The sequence below is a fragment of the Oncorhynchus clarkii genome, chromosome 2 (assembly GCF_045791955.1).
Source record: "Oncorhynchus clarkii lewisi isolate Uvic-CL-2024 chromosome 2, UVic_Ocla_1.0, whole genome shotgun sequence".
NCBI lineage: Eukaryota > Metazoa > Chordata > Actinopteri > Salmoniformes > Salmonidae > Oncorhynchus > Oncorhynchus clarkii.
Genome location: NC_092148.1, coordinates 82,481,699 through 82,498,868, shown reverse-complemented (window position 1 = coordinate 82,498,868; position 17,170 = coordinate 82,481,699). Strand labels below are relative to the sequence as shown.

At 43.2% G+C, this 17,170-nt stretch overlaps 1 protein-coding gene across 8 annotated transcripts; it reads left to right on the top strand.

Moving 5' to 3' along the window:
* Positions 1-22: 22 nt before the first annotated feature.
* Positions 23-16,965, top strand: LOC139374968 (LSM14A mRNA processing body assembly factor a). Of its 8 annotated transcripts, none has more exons than XM_071116294.1 (11): positions 26-314; positions 8,829-8,992; positions 9,177-9,369; positions 9,985-10,113; positions 11,258-11,473; positions 11,843-11,926; positions 12,539-12,718; positions 12,962-13,130; positions 13,288-13,329; positions 13,509-13,752; positions 14,208-16,965. In XM_071116294.1, the coding sequence occupies exons 1-11, from the start codon at positions 194-196 to the stop codon at positions 14,229-14,231; spliced, it is 1,566 nt and encodes a 521-aa protein (XP_070972395.1). In that variant the 5' UTR covers positions 26-193; the 3' UTR covers positions 14,232-16,965. The 8 variants fall into 8 exon arrangements, with proteins under 8 accessions (XP_070972405.1, XP_070972424.1, XP_070972395.1 ...); XM_071116267.1 differs by having other exon boundaries at positions 11,258-11,611; positions 14,211-16,965; XM_071116258.1 differs by having other exon boundaries at positions 11,258-11,611.
* Positions 16,966-17,170: the final 205 nt, after the last annotated feature.

Genomic DNA, 17,170 nt, shown 5'->3' with positions numbered 1-17,170 from the left:
TTTTGATTTCCCGTTAGCCCCCGTGTTTAGAAAGACGGTGGAAAATGAGGTAGCCATATTGTAGTGGAGGACCAAAAATATAGCAAGTCAGAGAAGCACAAAACAGAGCTAGCCAAAGTTAAATTATTCAAAGAAACGTTCAGTTGGGAGGGAGATCGTTGGCAATTTAGCCATCTAAGACCGGGAAGACACCATGAGTGGAGGAACCCCTTATATCGGGAGCAAAATCAGCCTAATCTCGAAGGCCGAAATTCGCTACGAAGGGATCCTCTACACTATTGATACTGAGAATTCGACTGTCGCACTTGCAAAAGGTAAATAACTCGTGCAAATAATAATGTATCAGCACTGTTGTGCACCAACTAAATACATACAGAGATGCCTCTAAACAAACGCAATTTCTTCACACCTTGTGGATTGTTATTGTTTCCTTGCTGTTCTGAAAAAGTTGTGTAGTTAGCTAACAAGCTAGCTAGCTAATTGACTATCCTGCTAGTTAGCTAGCTAAAGTGATGCTTTAAAGGATTTGTATAATTTCTGCCGGCAGCAGTAGCGTTGAATGTAGCGCTCACGAGCCAAAACCGGTCCCCGAAAAGTGTGCACCACGTCATCCATTAAAATTTTTTTTTTTTTAAATTGAATCTTTATTTAACAAGTCAGTGAACAAAATTGTATTTACAATGACGGGTTGGGCCAATTGTGCGCACCCTATGGGACTCCCAATGAAGGCCTGTTGTGGTACAACCTGGAATCGAACCAGGGTCTGTAGTGACTCCTTTATCACTGAAATGCAGTGCCTAGACCGCTGCGCCACTCTGGGAGCCCCTAATATCATTTCATAGTAGTTAAACTAATTCCAATTCTTACAAAATTGGAATTACAAAATGTTAAGAATTTGTAAATGCTTAAAAGGATGCTCCAGCGCTTTTCTATAATTTAGGAGTGGTCTATCTGTGGACCGCACCCACTACGCATTACCACAAACATTAAGCTAGCTAGCAACTTCCTTCACCGTAATGTTTATAGAATTGCACAGCAAGAGGTACCAATTCACCAAGTCTGGAACCAACAAACATTGAATAACGATGTAAGCTTTATGTAACATTTGAGTACAAACCCATTACACCTCATTGTTTACTAACAGGACCCTAAAAAGCTTCCCCCCCCCTTGCATTGACCCTTTTTTGCACTAACTGCACACACTGGACTCTACCCACACACTTGCATTGACACCCCAACACACACGACATACGCCCACACCCAAACATGCATACTGACGCCTTACACACACTTTCACACTCGCACATATGCTGCTGCTACTTTCTTATCTATCCGGTTGTCTAGTCACTTTAACCCTACCTATGGCTTCCTCAATTACCTCGTACCCCTGCACATCGACTTGGTACTGATACTTTCTGTATGTAGTCATGTTATTTTTTACTCCCTATATATAGCCATGCTATTTTTACTAATTTTATTTGTTATTTACTGTATTTATTCCTTCCACTATTTATATTTTTTTATAGAAATAAAGCTTATATTTAACTGCGTTGTTGGAAATGGCCCCGCAAGTAACCATTTCACTGTTAGACCTGTTGTCTATGAAGCATGTGACAAATAACATTTTATTTGAAAGCAGTGCTCAGCAGATGGGGACGATGGACACTACTGGTGTCCCTAGCAAGCTAGCAGCCTACTTCTTCTTTGGTATTTTTTTTTTGCCGGTTTGCATCCAACATTATTGGTGCATTACCGCCACCTGCTGTGCTGGAGTGTGGGCCAGAGACGGCGCTAGCTGCCTCAATGCAATAGTAGGCGAGGTATGTAGTGTGCGCGGCATGTAGTAACCGCAGTCCGCAGATAGACATGAATGATCATTTTTTGCCAGCCTCTATTTGCTAGCCTCTAATTTGTGGCGCTGTTCTGAGTAATGTGACTGGGAAAACTGGTGCCAGCAAGTTAGTAGCTAAGCTGAGATCAAAATCAGACTAGCTATGTATTTCAGTTCGTGTTTTTCCAGGTTGTGTGGGTTAAAGTGATTGATGTCATTGAACATTCACCTGGCTGAAAAACTAAAACTGCACCACTAGTTTTAAGTAACTCAACAATCTTCCTGATCCTAGTAGAAACCTGTGTACTGTATGTAAGTGACACACAGGATGTCCAACCTTTGTTTACGGACAAGTGTGACTCGTTTCAGGAAACTAGGCATATGTCACAGGTCACCACTTCACAGGAGAGCCATTTGAACTTAAACTTTTTTTATTTTATGTTTTGCCAGAAATGTCTTCTGGAATATGAACTTTCATGTGTCTTAATGACAGACTTGTATGCCATCTGTAAATATGAATAAAATTGTTAAATTATTAGCCTAGTTGGCTTAGCCACAGAAAAAGACAGCAACTTTCCAGCTAGCCATGATTGGCTGAGATAATGAGGGGGCTGGACATGCTGAGAGATGAGTTCAGATTGGTCTGCTATGTAGCAGACTTCTGTCTGTTTGAGCTGGTCAGTATGTGTAGGTAATCTAGTTCTAAAGCCACGTTTGACAGGAAGTGTTGCTCTCCACATTCTGGAGGACCGACTTTTGAAATAAGTGGAACTCGAGTGGAATTTGAGTATGATAGCTAAGGAGATGGAGAAAACACCTGTCTCCGGATTACATCTTCGAACTAAGGGCAACCATAGCATCCGTGACCGGGAGAAGCATCCATCCATGATAGTCCAGCTAGCTACATTTTCAGATTTTACACGTTTCTCATTTTGACAGTCGTTTTCATTGCTAGTTAGTGTACTGCTAGTTAGCTAAAGTTAGCTGTCTCGCTAGCTAACTTTGTGTATCATCTGTGTAGTAATATTATTCGTATCTCAGAGCCATTTGCCCTTCTAGTTATAGCCTAATGTTAGCTCGCTAACATTTGAACCTGATTGGTTAGCTACCTGCAGTTTCATGCAGGGTAGTAACGTCATGAGTTGGGATTATGGTTCATTGTTTAGCTAGCTAGCTACATGTTTTAACAAGACTCCACTATGCAAGTATCCATTTCAATAGGGTGTAAAATGGTCCATGAGCTTTTCTCTCATTTGTGTTTGAAGTAGCTAGCCAACGTTAGCCAGTAAGCTTGGGTGCTTGACTGCTGCTGTTAGGACAGAACACTCGAATCAACCCTTAAAGAAATGGGTTGGGCTAATGCTTAAAAGGGTGTGAACTAGAGGTTGACCGATTCATTGGAATGGCCTATTAATTAGAGCCGATTTCAAGTTTTCATAACAATCGGAAATTGGTGTTTTTGGACACCGATTTGGCAGATTTTGTTTATATATATATATATATATATATATATATATATTATACTGCTCAAAAAAGTAAAGGGAACACTTACATTGTTGTTTAACTCCAAGTCAATCACACTTCTGTGAAATCAAACTGTCCACTTAGGAAGCAACACTGATTGACAATAAATTTCACATGCTGTTGTGCAAATGGAATAGACAACAGGTGGAAATTATAGGCATTTAGCAAGACACCCCCAATAAAGGAGTGGTTCTGCAGGTGGGGACCACTTCTCAGTTCCTATGCTTCCTGGCTGATGTTTTGGTCACTTTTGAATGCTGGCGGTGCTTTCACTCTAGTGGTAGCATGAGACTGAGTGTACAACCCACACAAGTGGCTCAGGTAGTGCAGCTCATCCAGGATGGCACATCAATGCGAGATGTGGCAAGAAGGTTTGCTGTGTCTGTCAGCGTAGTGTCCAGAGCATGGAGGCGCTATCAGGAGACAGGCCAGTATATTGGGAGACGTGGAGGAGGCCGTAGGAGGGCAACAACCCAGCAGCAAGACCGCTGGGTTCCTCCTAATGCAAGACAATACTAGACCTCATGTGGCTGGAGTGTGTCAGCAGTTCCTGCAAGAGGAAGGCATTGATGCTATGGACTGGCCCGCCCATTCCCCAGACTTGAATCCGATTGAGCACATCTGGGACATCATGTCTCGCTCCATGCTTTAGTCCAGGTCTGGGAGGAGATCCCTCAGGAGACCATCCGCCACCTCATCAGGAGCATGCCCAGGCATTGTAGGGAGGTCATACAGGCACAGAGAGGCCACACACACTACTGAGCCTAATTTTGACTTGTTTTAAGGACATTACATCAAAGTTGGATCAGCCTGTAGTGTGGTTTTCCACTTTAATTTTGACTCCAAATCCAGACCTCCATGGGTTGATACATTTGATTCCATTGATCATTTTTGTGTGATTTTGTTGTCAGCACATTCAACTATGTTAAGAAAAAAGTATTTAATAAGAATATTTCATTCATTCAGATCTAGGATGTGTTATTTTAGTGATCCCTTTATTTTTTTGAGCAATTTATATATATATTTTTTTACACCTTTTTATTTAACTAGGCAAGTCAGTTAACACATTCTTATTTTCAATGACGGCCTAGGAACGGTGGGTTAACTGCCTTGTTCAGGGGCAGAAGAACAGATTTTTTTTACCTTGTCAGCTCCGGGATTCAATCTTGCAACTAGTTAACTAGTCCAACGCTCTAACCACCTGCCTCTCATTGCACTCCACGAGGAGCCTACCTGTACCGCGAATGCAGTAAGAAGCCAAGGTAAGTTGCTAGCTAGCATTAAACTTATCTTATAAAAATCAATCAATCATAATCACTAGTTAACTACACATGGTTGATATTTCTAGTTTATCTGCATGTAATCGATGCGGTGCGCATTCGCGAAAAAGGACCGTCGTTGCTCCAACCTGTACCTAACCATAAACATCAATGCCTTTCTTAAAATCAATACACATGTATATATTTTTAAACCTGTATATTTAGTTAATATTGCCTGCTAACATGAATTTCTTTTAACTAGGTAAATTGTGTCACTTCTCTTGCAACAGTCAGGGTATATGCAGCAGTTTGGGCCGCCTGGCTCGTTGTGAACTGTGTGAAGACTATTTCTTCCGAACAAAGACAGCCAATGATGGGGGATGATTTAACAAAAGCGCAGTTGCGAATAAAGCACAACCGTTGCACGAATGTACCGAACCATAAACATCAATGCCTTTCTTAAAATCAATACACAGAAGTATATATTTTTAAACCTGCATATTTAGCTAAAATAAATCCAGGTTAGCAGGCAATATTAACCAGGTGAAATTGTGTAACTTCTCTTGCGTTCATTGCACGCAGAGTCAGGGTATATGCAACAGTTTGGGCCGCCTGACTCGTTGCGAACTGATTTGCCAGAGTTTTACGTAATTATGACATAACATTGAAGGTTGTACAATGAATGTAACTGCAATATTTAGACTTAGGGATGCCACCCGTTAGATAAAATACGGAACTGTTCCGTATTTCACTGAAATAATAAACGTTTTGTTTTCAAAATGATCGTTTCCGGATTCGACCATATTAATGACCTAAGACTTGTATTTCTGTTTGTTATGTTATAATTAAGTCTGATTTGATAGAGCAGTCTGACAGCGATGGTAGGCAGCAGCAGGTTCGTAAGCATTCATTCAAAAAGCACTTTTGAAGGTAACTGAACTAAATGATTATCGCCCCATAGCCCTCAGTTCCGTCATCATGAAGTCGAGAGGCTAGTTAAGGGCCATATCACCTCCACCTTAACCTACACCCACTACAATTCTCATACCGCCCCAACAGTTCGGACTGCACAATCGCCACTGCACATTGCCCTATCCCACCTGGACAAGAGAAATACCTATGTAAGAATGTTGTTCATCGACTAGAGCTCAGTGTTCAACACCATACTGCCATCCAAGCTCATCACTAAGCTGAGAACCCTCCCTCTGCAACGGGGTCCTGGACTTCCTGAGAGCCCTGGTGGAGTGGTGCCAGGAAAATAGCCTCTCCCTCAACGTCAACAAAACGAAAAAGCTGATTGTGTACTTCAGGCGACGGCAGAGCGAGCACACTCATCCACGTCTAAGGGGCCGCAGTGGAGAGGGTGAAAAGTTTCAAGTTCCTCGGCGTGCACATCACCTGCAATGTTCCATTCACACAGACAGTGTGGTGAAGGCGTACACACGTTTTCTATTACTATTCTGACTATACTTCACACACGATGCAATCTCCGTCATACTACACACTGCCCTATCCCACTTCAACAAGAGGAAAACCTAAAGTAAGAATGCTTTTCATCGACTACAGCTCAGCCTTCAACACCATAGTGCCCTCAAAGCTCATCACTAAGCTAAGGACCCTGGGACTAAACACCTCCCTCTGCAACTGGATCCTGGACTTCCTCAAGGGCCGCCCCAGGATGTTGAGGGTAGGCAACAACACATACGCCATGCTGACCCTCAACACTGGGGCCCCTCAGGAGTGCATGCGCAGTCTTTTCCTGTACTCCCTGTTCACGCTTGAGTGAGTGGCCGTGCACGACTCCAACACAATGATTAAGTTTGCAGACGACACAACCTGATCACTGATGATGATGAGACAGCCTATAGGGAGGAGGTCAGAGACCTGACAGTGTGGTGCCAGGACAACAACCTCTCCCTCAACGTTACCAAGGCAAGCAGCCTATCTTGGACTACAGGGAATGGAGGGCTTCGGCTTGGCCCGAAGCCCTCCCATTCCCTTTCACAGATGCACCATTGAGAGCATCCTGTCGGGCTGTATCAATTGCACCATCTGCAATCGCCGGGCTCTCCAGAGGGTGGTGCGGTCAGCCTAACGCATCAACGGGGGCACACTGCCTGCCCTCCAAGACATCTACAGCACCCTGTGTCACAGGAAGGCCAAGAAGATCATCAAGGACCTCAGCCACCCGAGCCACGGCCTGTTTACCCCACCACCATCTAGGTGGAGACTGTACAGGTGCATCAACTTAAATAGTCACCACTAACCAGCCTCCGCCCAGTACCCTGCCATGAACCTTAGTCACTGTTACTAGTTACTGTCACCAACCTGTACTCTACCCTGCACCTTAGACTGATGCCCTATTTACAGTGCCTTTGTTGTGTTGAAGCCTGAATTTAAAATGGATTAAATGTTTTTGTTACTGGCCTACACACTAACCCATAATGTCAAAGTATAATTTTTATGTTGACATTTTTACAAATGAATACAAAATGTAATGCTGACATGTCTTGAGTCAATAAGCATTCAAGCCTTAAGTTCAGGAGTAAAACTTTTCTTAACAAGTCACAAGTTGCATGGACTCCTGTGCAATAATAGTGTTTAACATGATTTTTGAGTGTCTAACTCATCTCTGTACCCCACACATACAAATAATTGTAAGGTCTCTCAGTCGAGCAGTGAATTTCAAACAGATTCAACCACAAAGACCAGGGAGGTTTTCCAATGCCTCGCAAAGGAGGACACCTATTGCTATGAGACTCAATTGAGCTCCGGTGTATTCTGTTTCCATTGATCATCCTTGAGATATTTCTACTTGGAGTCCACCTGTGGTAAATTCAATTGATTGGACATGATTTGGAAAGGTACATACCTATCTATGTAAAGGTCCCAAAGTTGACAGTGCATATCAGAGCAAAAATCAAGCAATGAGGTCGAAGGAATTGTCCATGGGGCTCCGAGACAGGATCGTGTCGAGGCACAGATTTGGGGAAGTGTACCAAAAAAATTCTGCATCCTTGAAGGTTCAAGAACACCGTAGCTTCCATCATTCTTAAATGGTAATGGTGGTTCCAAACTAAGACTCTTCTTAGAGCTGGTTGCCCGGCCAAACTGAGCAGTCAGGGAGGTGACTAAAGACCCGATGGTCACTAACAGAGCTCCAGAGTTCCTCTGTGGAGATGGCAGAACCTTCCAGAAGAACAACCATCTCTGCAGCACTCCACCAATCAGGCCTTTATGGTAGAGTGGCCAGACGAAAGCCACTCTTCAGTTGAAGACTCATGACAGCCCGCTTGGCGTTTTCCAAAAGGCACCTAAAAATGCCAAGCGTCACGTCTGGAGGAAACCTGGCGCTATCCCTACAGTGAAGCGTGGTGGCAGCATCTTGCTGTGGGGATGTTTTTCAGCGGCAGGGACTGGGAGACTGGTCAAAATCAGGGGAAAGATGAGTGGCGTGAAGTACAGAGATCCTTGATGAAAACCTGCTCACCACCTCAGACTGGGTTGAAGTTTCACCTTCCAACAGGACAAAGACCCTAAGCACACAGCGAAGACGACGCAGGAGTGGCTTCGGGACATGTCCTTGAATGTGCCTGGACTTGTTCCCGATCGAATATCTCTGGAGAGACCTGAAATGGCTGTGCAGCGACGCTCCCCATCCAACCTGACAAAGCTTGAGATGATCTGTGGAGGAGAATGGGAGAAACAGCTTGTAGCGTCATACCCAAGAAGACTCTAGGCTGTAATCGCTGCCAAAGGTGCTTCAACAAATTACTGGTCTGAATACGTGATATTTCAGTTACTGTATTTTTTTATATATACATTTGCTAAAATTTCTAAACCTGTTTTTGGTAGGCTCTGTGGTGTTTGTGAATTGAATCTAATACATTTTAGAATAAGGCTTTAACGTAGCTAATTGTGGAAATGTCAAGGGGTCTGAATACTTTCTGGCTGCTGTGTGTGTGTGTGTCGATAGAGCAAAAATATGAAGGTCTTGTGTACACAGTGTATATATTTCGGACTCTGACATTGGTTGTTCGGATTTTTCTTAATAAATTTTTTTATTTTGAGGATTTGTGTGTAGTGTTGTATTACTGCACTGTTGGTGCTAGAAACACGCATTTCCCTTCACCTGCAATCTGTGTACATGACCAATAAACTTACATTTGATGTCACTGCCTATGCTAACTGTATGTTTTGTCTTTCCTCCGTAGTTCGCTCTTTTGGCACAGAGGATCGGCCCACCGATAGGCCCATCCCGCCCCGAGATGAGATCTTTGAGTACATCATCTTTCGAGGTAGTGACATTAAGGACCTGACTGTATGTGAGCCTCCCAAGCCAACATGCTCTCTTCCTCAGGACCCGGCCATCGTCCAGGTAGGGGCAGCTTCTCCCAACCCCAAAGAAATTAAATACACCCATGTGAAACACAGACACGTTCAATAAAAGTCAAGAATCAGTCAATTTGCATTGCCATTCCACTATACAAAAGCAATATAGTTGTCTTTCCATTGCGCTGTGTACTAATATTTGGCTTGATCACCCTTTTTCTCCTCTCCAGTCGTCCATGGGCTCGGCCCCTCTGCCTGCTCCTGCTGCCGCATCAGCATCGTTTCAGTCGGTGGGCTCCTACGGCCTATTCAACCGAGCCCCGGTGCCCCCGTACAACCAGTTCAGCACCAGCCCCTTGGTGTCCCCGCAGTTTGGCGCCGTTGGTGTCGGTAAGAGCCACAGCAGCACGAGGCCTGGATATGGTGAGGAAGTGATCGCTAGCTAAGTTAATGTCACATGTGTTCAAGGTCTATCATCAGTTGTACTTTACTATTGTCAAGTGTGTTCTAAGGCTGAAATTAGTCCTGCTAAGTGTTTCAGTCACATTTGGCAAATGTGTGCTAATGCTATGCATTGAGTCAACTACCTGTGAAATGCGGGTAGATATTAGTCTACGTTTTAAGCCAACTGTCAGGAAAGAACATAGTCCTGCATGCTTTCCAAGGGTTGCGGGTCTTCATGTGGTCCATGGATCAGGTTGGGCATTCCACAGGAGCAGAGGAAGGTTGGACTGTAGGCTCCACTATTGTCAGTCACTTTCCTTGTCTCCACTACACTTATTAGACATTCAAAAAGGGACATAGTACACACTTTATAGACTCTCACACTAAATAGACTCTCACTATGTCGTTTCTCAATTAGACAGTACCACTCACCATGTCTGCTCTATTACACTGATGCTAATCAATCAGGATCACGGGTCAGGAACTCGCCAAATCATGAAATGAGGCCATTTGGAACGTATACTATCCAGAGAGGACTCTCCACCTTGTGCCGTTGCCCTAAATACTCTACACCTGCTGTTCCTCTCCATACAGGAAGATCAGTCCCCTCCTTTGGGAGTGACACAAGCTCAGCTGCACCCCAGTCTCAGAGCAGTGCTATTGGCGCTGCTCTCCCCACTGATTCACGCTCTCTGGGTACCACTACTACCCTTGTATCTAAAGGTAAAAGAAGGAAACCACTGTGGCACTTATGTATGTTAGGCCTGTGTATAGTCTTGTGAAGAGCACAATGAGGTCAGCCTATACTGCTTTGGAAAACTAGAATGTGGATCAGTACGAGAATGTCTTCTCAAATAACATATCCTGCTTTTCACAACACGTAACCTGTATGTCTTCAACACACTGTATTATGTAAGTTTGTTGTCAACTACACTACCATTCAAGATTTTGGTGTTACTTACAAATGTCCTTGTTTTTTAAATAAATGCACTTGGAAACGGCTGATTTTTAATGGAATATCTACATAGATGTACAGAGGCCCGTTATCAGCAACGATCACTCCTGTGTTCTAATGGCACGATGTGTTAGCTAATCCAAGTTTATCATTTTAAAAGGCAAATTGATCATTAGAAAATGCTTTTGCAATTATGTTAGCACAGCTGAAAACTGAGGTGCTGATTTAAAGAAGCAATAAAACTGGCCTTCTTTAGACTAGTTGAGTATCTGGAGCATCAGCATTTGTGGGTTCGATTACAAGCTCAAAATGGCCAGAAACGTATAACTTTCTTCTGAAACTCGTCAGTCTATTCTTGTTCTGAGAAATGAAGGCTATTCCATGTGAGAAATTGCAGAGAAACTGAAGATCTCGTACAATGCTGTGTACTACTCCCTTCACAGAACAGTGCAAACTGGCTCTAACCAGAATAGAAAGAGTGGGAGGCCCTGGTGCACAACTGAGCAAGAGGACAAGTACATTAGTGTCTAATTTGAGAAACTGATGCCCCACAAGTCCTCAACTGACATCTTCATTAAATAGTACCTGCAAAACACCAGTCTCAATGTCAACAGTGAGGAGGCGACTCCAGAATGCTGGCCTTCTAGGCAGAGTTGAAAAGAAAAAGCAACATCTTAGACTGGCCAATAAAAATAAAAGATTAAGATGGGCAAAAGAACACACTGGACAGAGGAACTCTTCCTAGAAGGCCAGCATCCTGGAGTCGCCTCTTCAAAAACCAGTATATTTCTAAGTGACCCTTAACTTTTGAAAGGTAGTGTAAATCTGACTCTTGACGGGCCAGTGCTGAGTAATTGTTGTCTCAGCAGTGTTGAGTATCCCAGTGTAACCCCAACGCCTCTTTTCTACCAGTCCGCACTAGCCCCTCTCTGGACCCTCTGAGGAAGAGCCCCACCCTAGAGCAGGTTGTCCAGGCCACCCCATCGGGCCCCCCAGCCCCTGGCTTGGGCCGCAGGAGTCCCGCTCCCGGCCGCACGGCCCCCTCGGCTGCAGCTGCCGGCCCCGTCCACCAGAAGGCCCAGCATCACCACCACCATATCCAGGACGGAGGTGAACCCAGGAGGACCGGTGAGACTGTCAGTGGAGCCCGCAGTAACCAGGCCTGGCCTGCGCTCCGCAATGCACCGATCTCTCATCAGCACCACACCACTGCTGTAGATAGGGCTTCCACTGCAGGGCTTATGCACTCTATCTTTAGCGCCTCAGGTGAGACCTATCGGACGCTTTACCTGTGTGTTTTATATTTTGGGGACTGCAACCCCTAAGTTAGCATTTGTAAAAACCAAAAATGACCCGTGATTGTAAAGTTCTGTTCCAGAGGTTCTGCATTTGAACCAATTGTGCCTTTTTTCTAAGGTAGGAGTCTATAGTGTTGGGCTAAATCTCTTTATTAAAGTTTATCCGAGCTCTCTAAACTGAAGGACCGTACCATTCCAGGCACAGAGGGCCAGAAAGCACCCAGACCAGAGTCTGAGCAGCAGGCGCCAGGTGAAGGCAGGGATGCCAGTCAACGGCCAGCAGGTTAACTGACCCCCTCTGCTCTAACCGTCCTCCGAGCTCAGCTCCACGCCTATTCAGACTGCATGCCCTAGTTACTTCTACTCAAACCGTCGCGCCCATGTTAATGTACACATCCTGTGTGCTGTAGTAGGTTACATAGCTGGTTACATTACATGGTCCGTTGCTTGCGACTGTCTGCATTGCTGTGCACAGATTGACATGCTCTTCATGTCAATAGAAGTAATGAGATGGCTGCTCTGTTTAGTCAAAGTTGTGTTCTAGTAATTCTATTTTCCAAATTGTTGGCGATAATGTTGTGTTTTTTTGTAGTGTGTTTTGATGGGTAACGCTGTTCACGCTTTATGGTTATGTGCTGCTGGAATTTGTCACATCTGTCAGGGTTATAATATTTTGAAGTCTGATGGAAGGTGAGCCATTTGTGCTTTTCTTTCGAGTGTATATAGTTATACCTGGGGTAGTTGCCTGTGCTCTCATCAACTAGCCTAGGATGCAGTGGAAATGTCTGCATACTTTTATTATTAATATTTACTCATTTTGTGGTATTATTGTACTGTTTGATGATTGCTACGTGTTTTAAATGCTAATTTTGTATCTTCTGTCTCTGTTTCCCAGCTGGCTGCCCCCAACCTCAGAGGCGTGGTCGTGGTGGCGGACACCGCGGCAGGGGCCACTTCAACGTGCGCCGAGACGGGCCAATGAAGTTCGAGAAGGACTTTGACTTTGAGAGTGCCAATGCCCAGTTCAACAAGGAGGAGATTGACAGAGAGTTCCACAGCAAGCTCAAACTGAAAGGTACCGGAGAACAGTTGAAAAAATGGGGGGCCCTGTCACGTGACTCAACACCAACACTTGGTGAAAGAGACTGATTTTAATATAGTATCCAGTTATGTGGATGTGCGCCTGCCAAAATGTAATGGCCCATATTGAAGAAAGGTGTCTGACTTGTGATTTACCCTTTATATTATTGAGAGTAAATTATAGTGTGCAACTTCCTTTATTTTTCATGAGTGTCTGACCTTCAATGTTATCCTACAGATGAGAAGCCGGAGAAGGCAGCGGTGAACGGGGAGGATAAGGGCGATTCCGGGGTGGAGACCCTGAACAGCGAGGGCAACGCTGATGAAGGGGGAGAGGCCCTAACACCTAACGTATACTATGACAAGTCAAAGTCTTTCTTCGACAACATCTCCTGTGATGACAGCAGGTAGGCTACAGCTGCCCATATCCATCCCAAAGCTTTTATAGCAGTTGCCTCTTTGTCCCTTTATCTTGTACTTGATTAAGAACGAACAATACAATATTTTTTTTCCCTTGGGCATGCCCAATATGTGATGATAACCATCTTCTATTCTGTTTTCCAGGAAAGCTGCAGAAAGATCTGGAGGAGGCTCTGGTTTCCCACGGTTTGTCGTCTTCTTCTCTCAGATCCATTCTATCCCATGCTAATGTTTTGATACTATACAATGTGGTGTTGTTGATACACATACTCCATGTACTATACAAGTCCATTGTGGATTCAGCAAGGAACTGTCATCATCCTTGTCCAACCACAGCTGAGCATCTAACATTTTCTCATTGGCAGGGAGAGAAGGCAGACCTGGGCCGAGGAGAGGCGGATGAACTCGGAGACGTTCGGCATCCCTCTGCGTGGGGGTCGGGGCCGTGGGGGCTACCGTGGGCGGGGCGGCATAGGCTTCCGCGGGGGCAGAGGACGCTCGGCCAGCAGAGGGTCCTTCGGCCCCCCCCAAGGAGGCCACGGCTACAGGGGAGGATACAACAGAACAAGCCAGGGAGGACGGGAGTTCTCAGAGAACTTTGAGTACAGGGTAATGTATATGTTTGTTAACTATTAAGGTTGGGATTTGCCAGGGATCTCAAGATACGATATTGTCATGATACTTAGGTGCCGATACAATGTGTATCGCAATTCTCAAGATTTTATATGTATTGCGATTTGATACTGTGAATTCAATGCGATTTGATGTTTCAGACATATTGCTCACGATATGTCTGCTGCAGAGAGCGCATGAGAATGAGTTTTAATCAGTCATGGAAATAAAAGTGCTGAAAACAAATTGGCTCCCTATTTAAAGATGGAGAACAAGCTATGAAGGAAAAATACTGGAGTTTTGGTGCAGGTACAGCCAACTAGCCCAAAAATACTATTGTGACATGTAACTATTTGATTTGTTTTTCCCTCATCACTACCTTTAAGCACTTGTACATAACTTTAACAATAGTGAAGTCATCAAAATGAAGGGTCACATTTTTTGCCTTCCAGAAGGATAACAAGGTGGCCGCGTAAAACAACTGGAGGACGGATCAACAGAGTTGCAACACCTCATGTTTAAAATAGTTTAGGTTGCTACTTTTGACTAAAGGAATGAAGATGTTCTAGCTGTATATTTGTCACCAGCACTGGGTTAGACTGCTTGAATGCAACTTATTTTCCATATCTTTTAACAATGGAAATGATGCAATATGTCAAACACAAATGTCATGATCTCTTCAAAACTATTTCCAGGTGGCTTAATTGTGTATAAGTATCATATTTCAGAGGGATATCAGTATTTTTTTTTTTTTTTTTTTTTTGCAATTAGATTTTTTTCCCTTTTGTCTCAAACTTGTATTTGATCATATTCTGTTAAGTGTAGAAGGCTGTATACATGAGCCTTTCAACTGAGGAGCACTGACAGAGGTTTATTTGTTTGGATATATCCTGTTATAACTTCAGCGGAAAAATAGTCAGTGGGGTCCGTCAGTTACTTCCGTGTATACTACACATACCATACCTAGTACACTAGGCATCTATTTATCCCACTTCTCTAAATGGCAGAGCTTGTGGTTTTTTGCTAAATATTCTCAACTTTTTGTCAATATTCTGTTTTTCATTTACTTCCAGCTCTTACTTTAGATGTTTTTATTAGGGCTTTATCAGTCTTCTGTTAATTCTGGTTTAAACCAAGAAGGAATCATCTGTATTGTCTGTTACTCTCATTCTACACTGTAGTGTATGGAGGATAGAGATGGTGCTAGATGTTAACACTTAGCTTTATTCTTCTGGTTTTGTGATATAGTTTATCTCTGGATGCGTAACTAGGAGTAGGGAAGGATAGGTCAGTAATGGCGCATAAGTCAGAACTAATTTTCTTTATTTTAAAATGTTCTGTATATTGCCCTGTACTCAAGGTCTCCTGGTATTGTGTGACTAGAGTTGTATAATGCTGCTGTTTGCTTGCTACAGTTCTTTTTCTAGCGTCATCTACAAGAGCTAGCTAAAGCAGGCCATCTAAGTATGCTTCTTCCTGACAAATGGCCCAGTTTATCATTGGTTACATTTTTGTTTGTAACCTTTCTATGGAACTTCCCAAATGTTGGTTATTCACTTTTAACTCTTTTTTTTTGCCAGGCAGTTGCTTCTGAATTGGTTAAAACCTCATCCTGAATTCCCCATTTCTTTCAAACAGGAATGCCAGAAATAATTTCACCCACCAACATTGCTTAGTACTTGAGATGTCTGACAGAGAAACCATGTCCTGACTAAGCTCTTGATTCGATGCCACTAACTCTGTCATCGCACTGTATGGTGGTTGATAGCCTGCTGCAGCTACACAAGGGCAGAAGAATTACTGAGTTGAGTACGTAGACTATTAGAACGAGGTGCATAGCCATTTGGTTTTAGCGAAATAGGCATTAGTTACATAGCAACATTGAAGCTATTTTTGGAGGATTTGAATGATTGGGCACAAATTGGGTAAAGGTTGGTTAATGGGAAGTAATGAACTTTGACTGAGTATTAGAAAGGTACACACAGTTGCACTTTTACTATTGAAGTCATTTTATAAACAGTTGTCTTTTTGTTAATTTGTGTATACTGAGGATGTATTCCAGTTCTGCTAACTGGATGACAATATGTATGTGTCACCCTAGTCCCTATATAGTGAACTACTTGGCTCTGATCAAAAGTAGTGCACTTTATAGGGAATAGGGTGCTATTGGGGACACTTACAATAATGTTACCATGGTAACTGCACAGTGCTATTTGGTGAACTAGGCACTCCTTCATTTGAAAATGTACTAGATTTATTCAGAAGTATGTAAATGTCAACATTGCAAAATTTGAACGTCTTGATAATTTCCATTGAAGGATAGTTATTCCCTGGCATTGAGGCACTGTAGTGGAAAGTGTTTTTGCTTCTGTCCCCATTTAACTTTTGAAGGCTTCAGGTAATTTAAAAAGTACCAAACATCTACGTATGACCCTCGTCTAATTTAGTTAGGTTGTGTTTTAAGTCCAGCATAGAATGGTCTTTTCTCTTCCTATTATTTTGGCAATGTTACTCATGCATGTCACCTGTTGTAATTTGTTCAGATACTCTGTCCAAAAAACTAATTTGGCACCTTATCGAGGCATGTAGAAAAGTCAATAACATGTTAAATTGGATGGGGGATGCTCAAATTCTCACAAGTGTCTTAGAGGCGTCTTGTCTAGGACGTAGGGTGGTAATGTAGAATGGCTGGTGGGATAGGATGAATCTCAACTGTATTGCCTTGATTTCTCTTTCCTTGCATCTTTCTCAAAACACTTTGGGAGACGATCCTATGCTTCAATATGCTTTGTGAAGACAGGGGGAGGACATAAGGAATCAAGGAAATAGTTGAGATGCACCTATAGGATCATGTGCCTAGTTCAGGGGAATGTCCTTTGTCTCCATTTCATGTTGGGTTGTAACAAAACGAATGCACAGAACACTGCATGAGGGTCCTGCACATCAGAAGCTGCAAAATCATGACCCAAAGCAACGAAGATACAATAACTTACTGAAATGTCTGTGCTGTGGGTAGTTTGTTTGCACTTCAAGATCTTTAATATACAGACTTAAAGGTTATTGTTTATTTGGGTTACTTTTCCTAACAGTCTCTGGTGTCACAGCCACGTGTTTTGTCTCTAAACCCAGCATGATGATCTCTCCTGTGGGCCTCAGTGGACTGTTTTTTTTTATTTTATTCAGAGCATACAATAAAAGTTGTTCATTACATTGTATTTTTCCTCCTTATGGTTTGAGTGTGAGTACCTGCTGAGTATTCCATTGCTTGTCTTAATCATTTTCCCCCTTTGCAGCTTCCTCAAATAGAAATGGTCAATTCCACCAATGTGTTACCTGTGCCTTTCTTATTTCCCTCCCTCTGCTGTAACCGACAATGTTTGATATGTCTAGCTAAGCCAAATTAGATAGTGAGTGT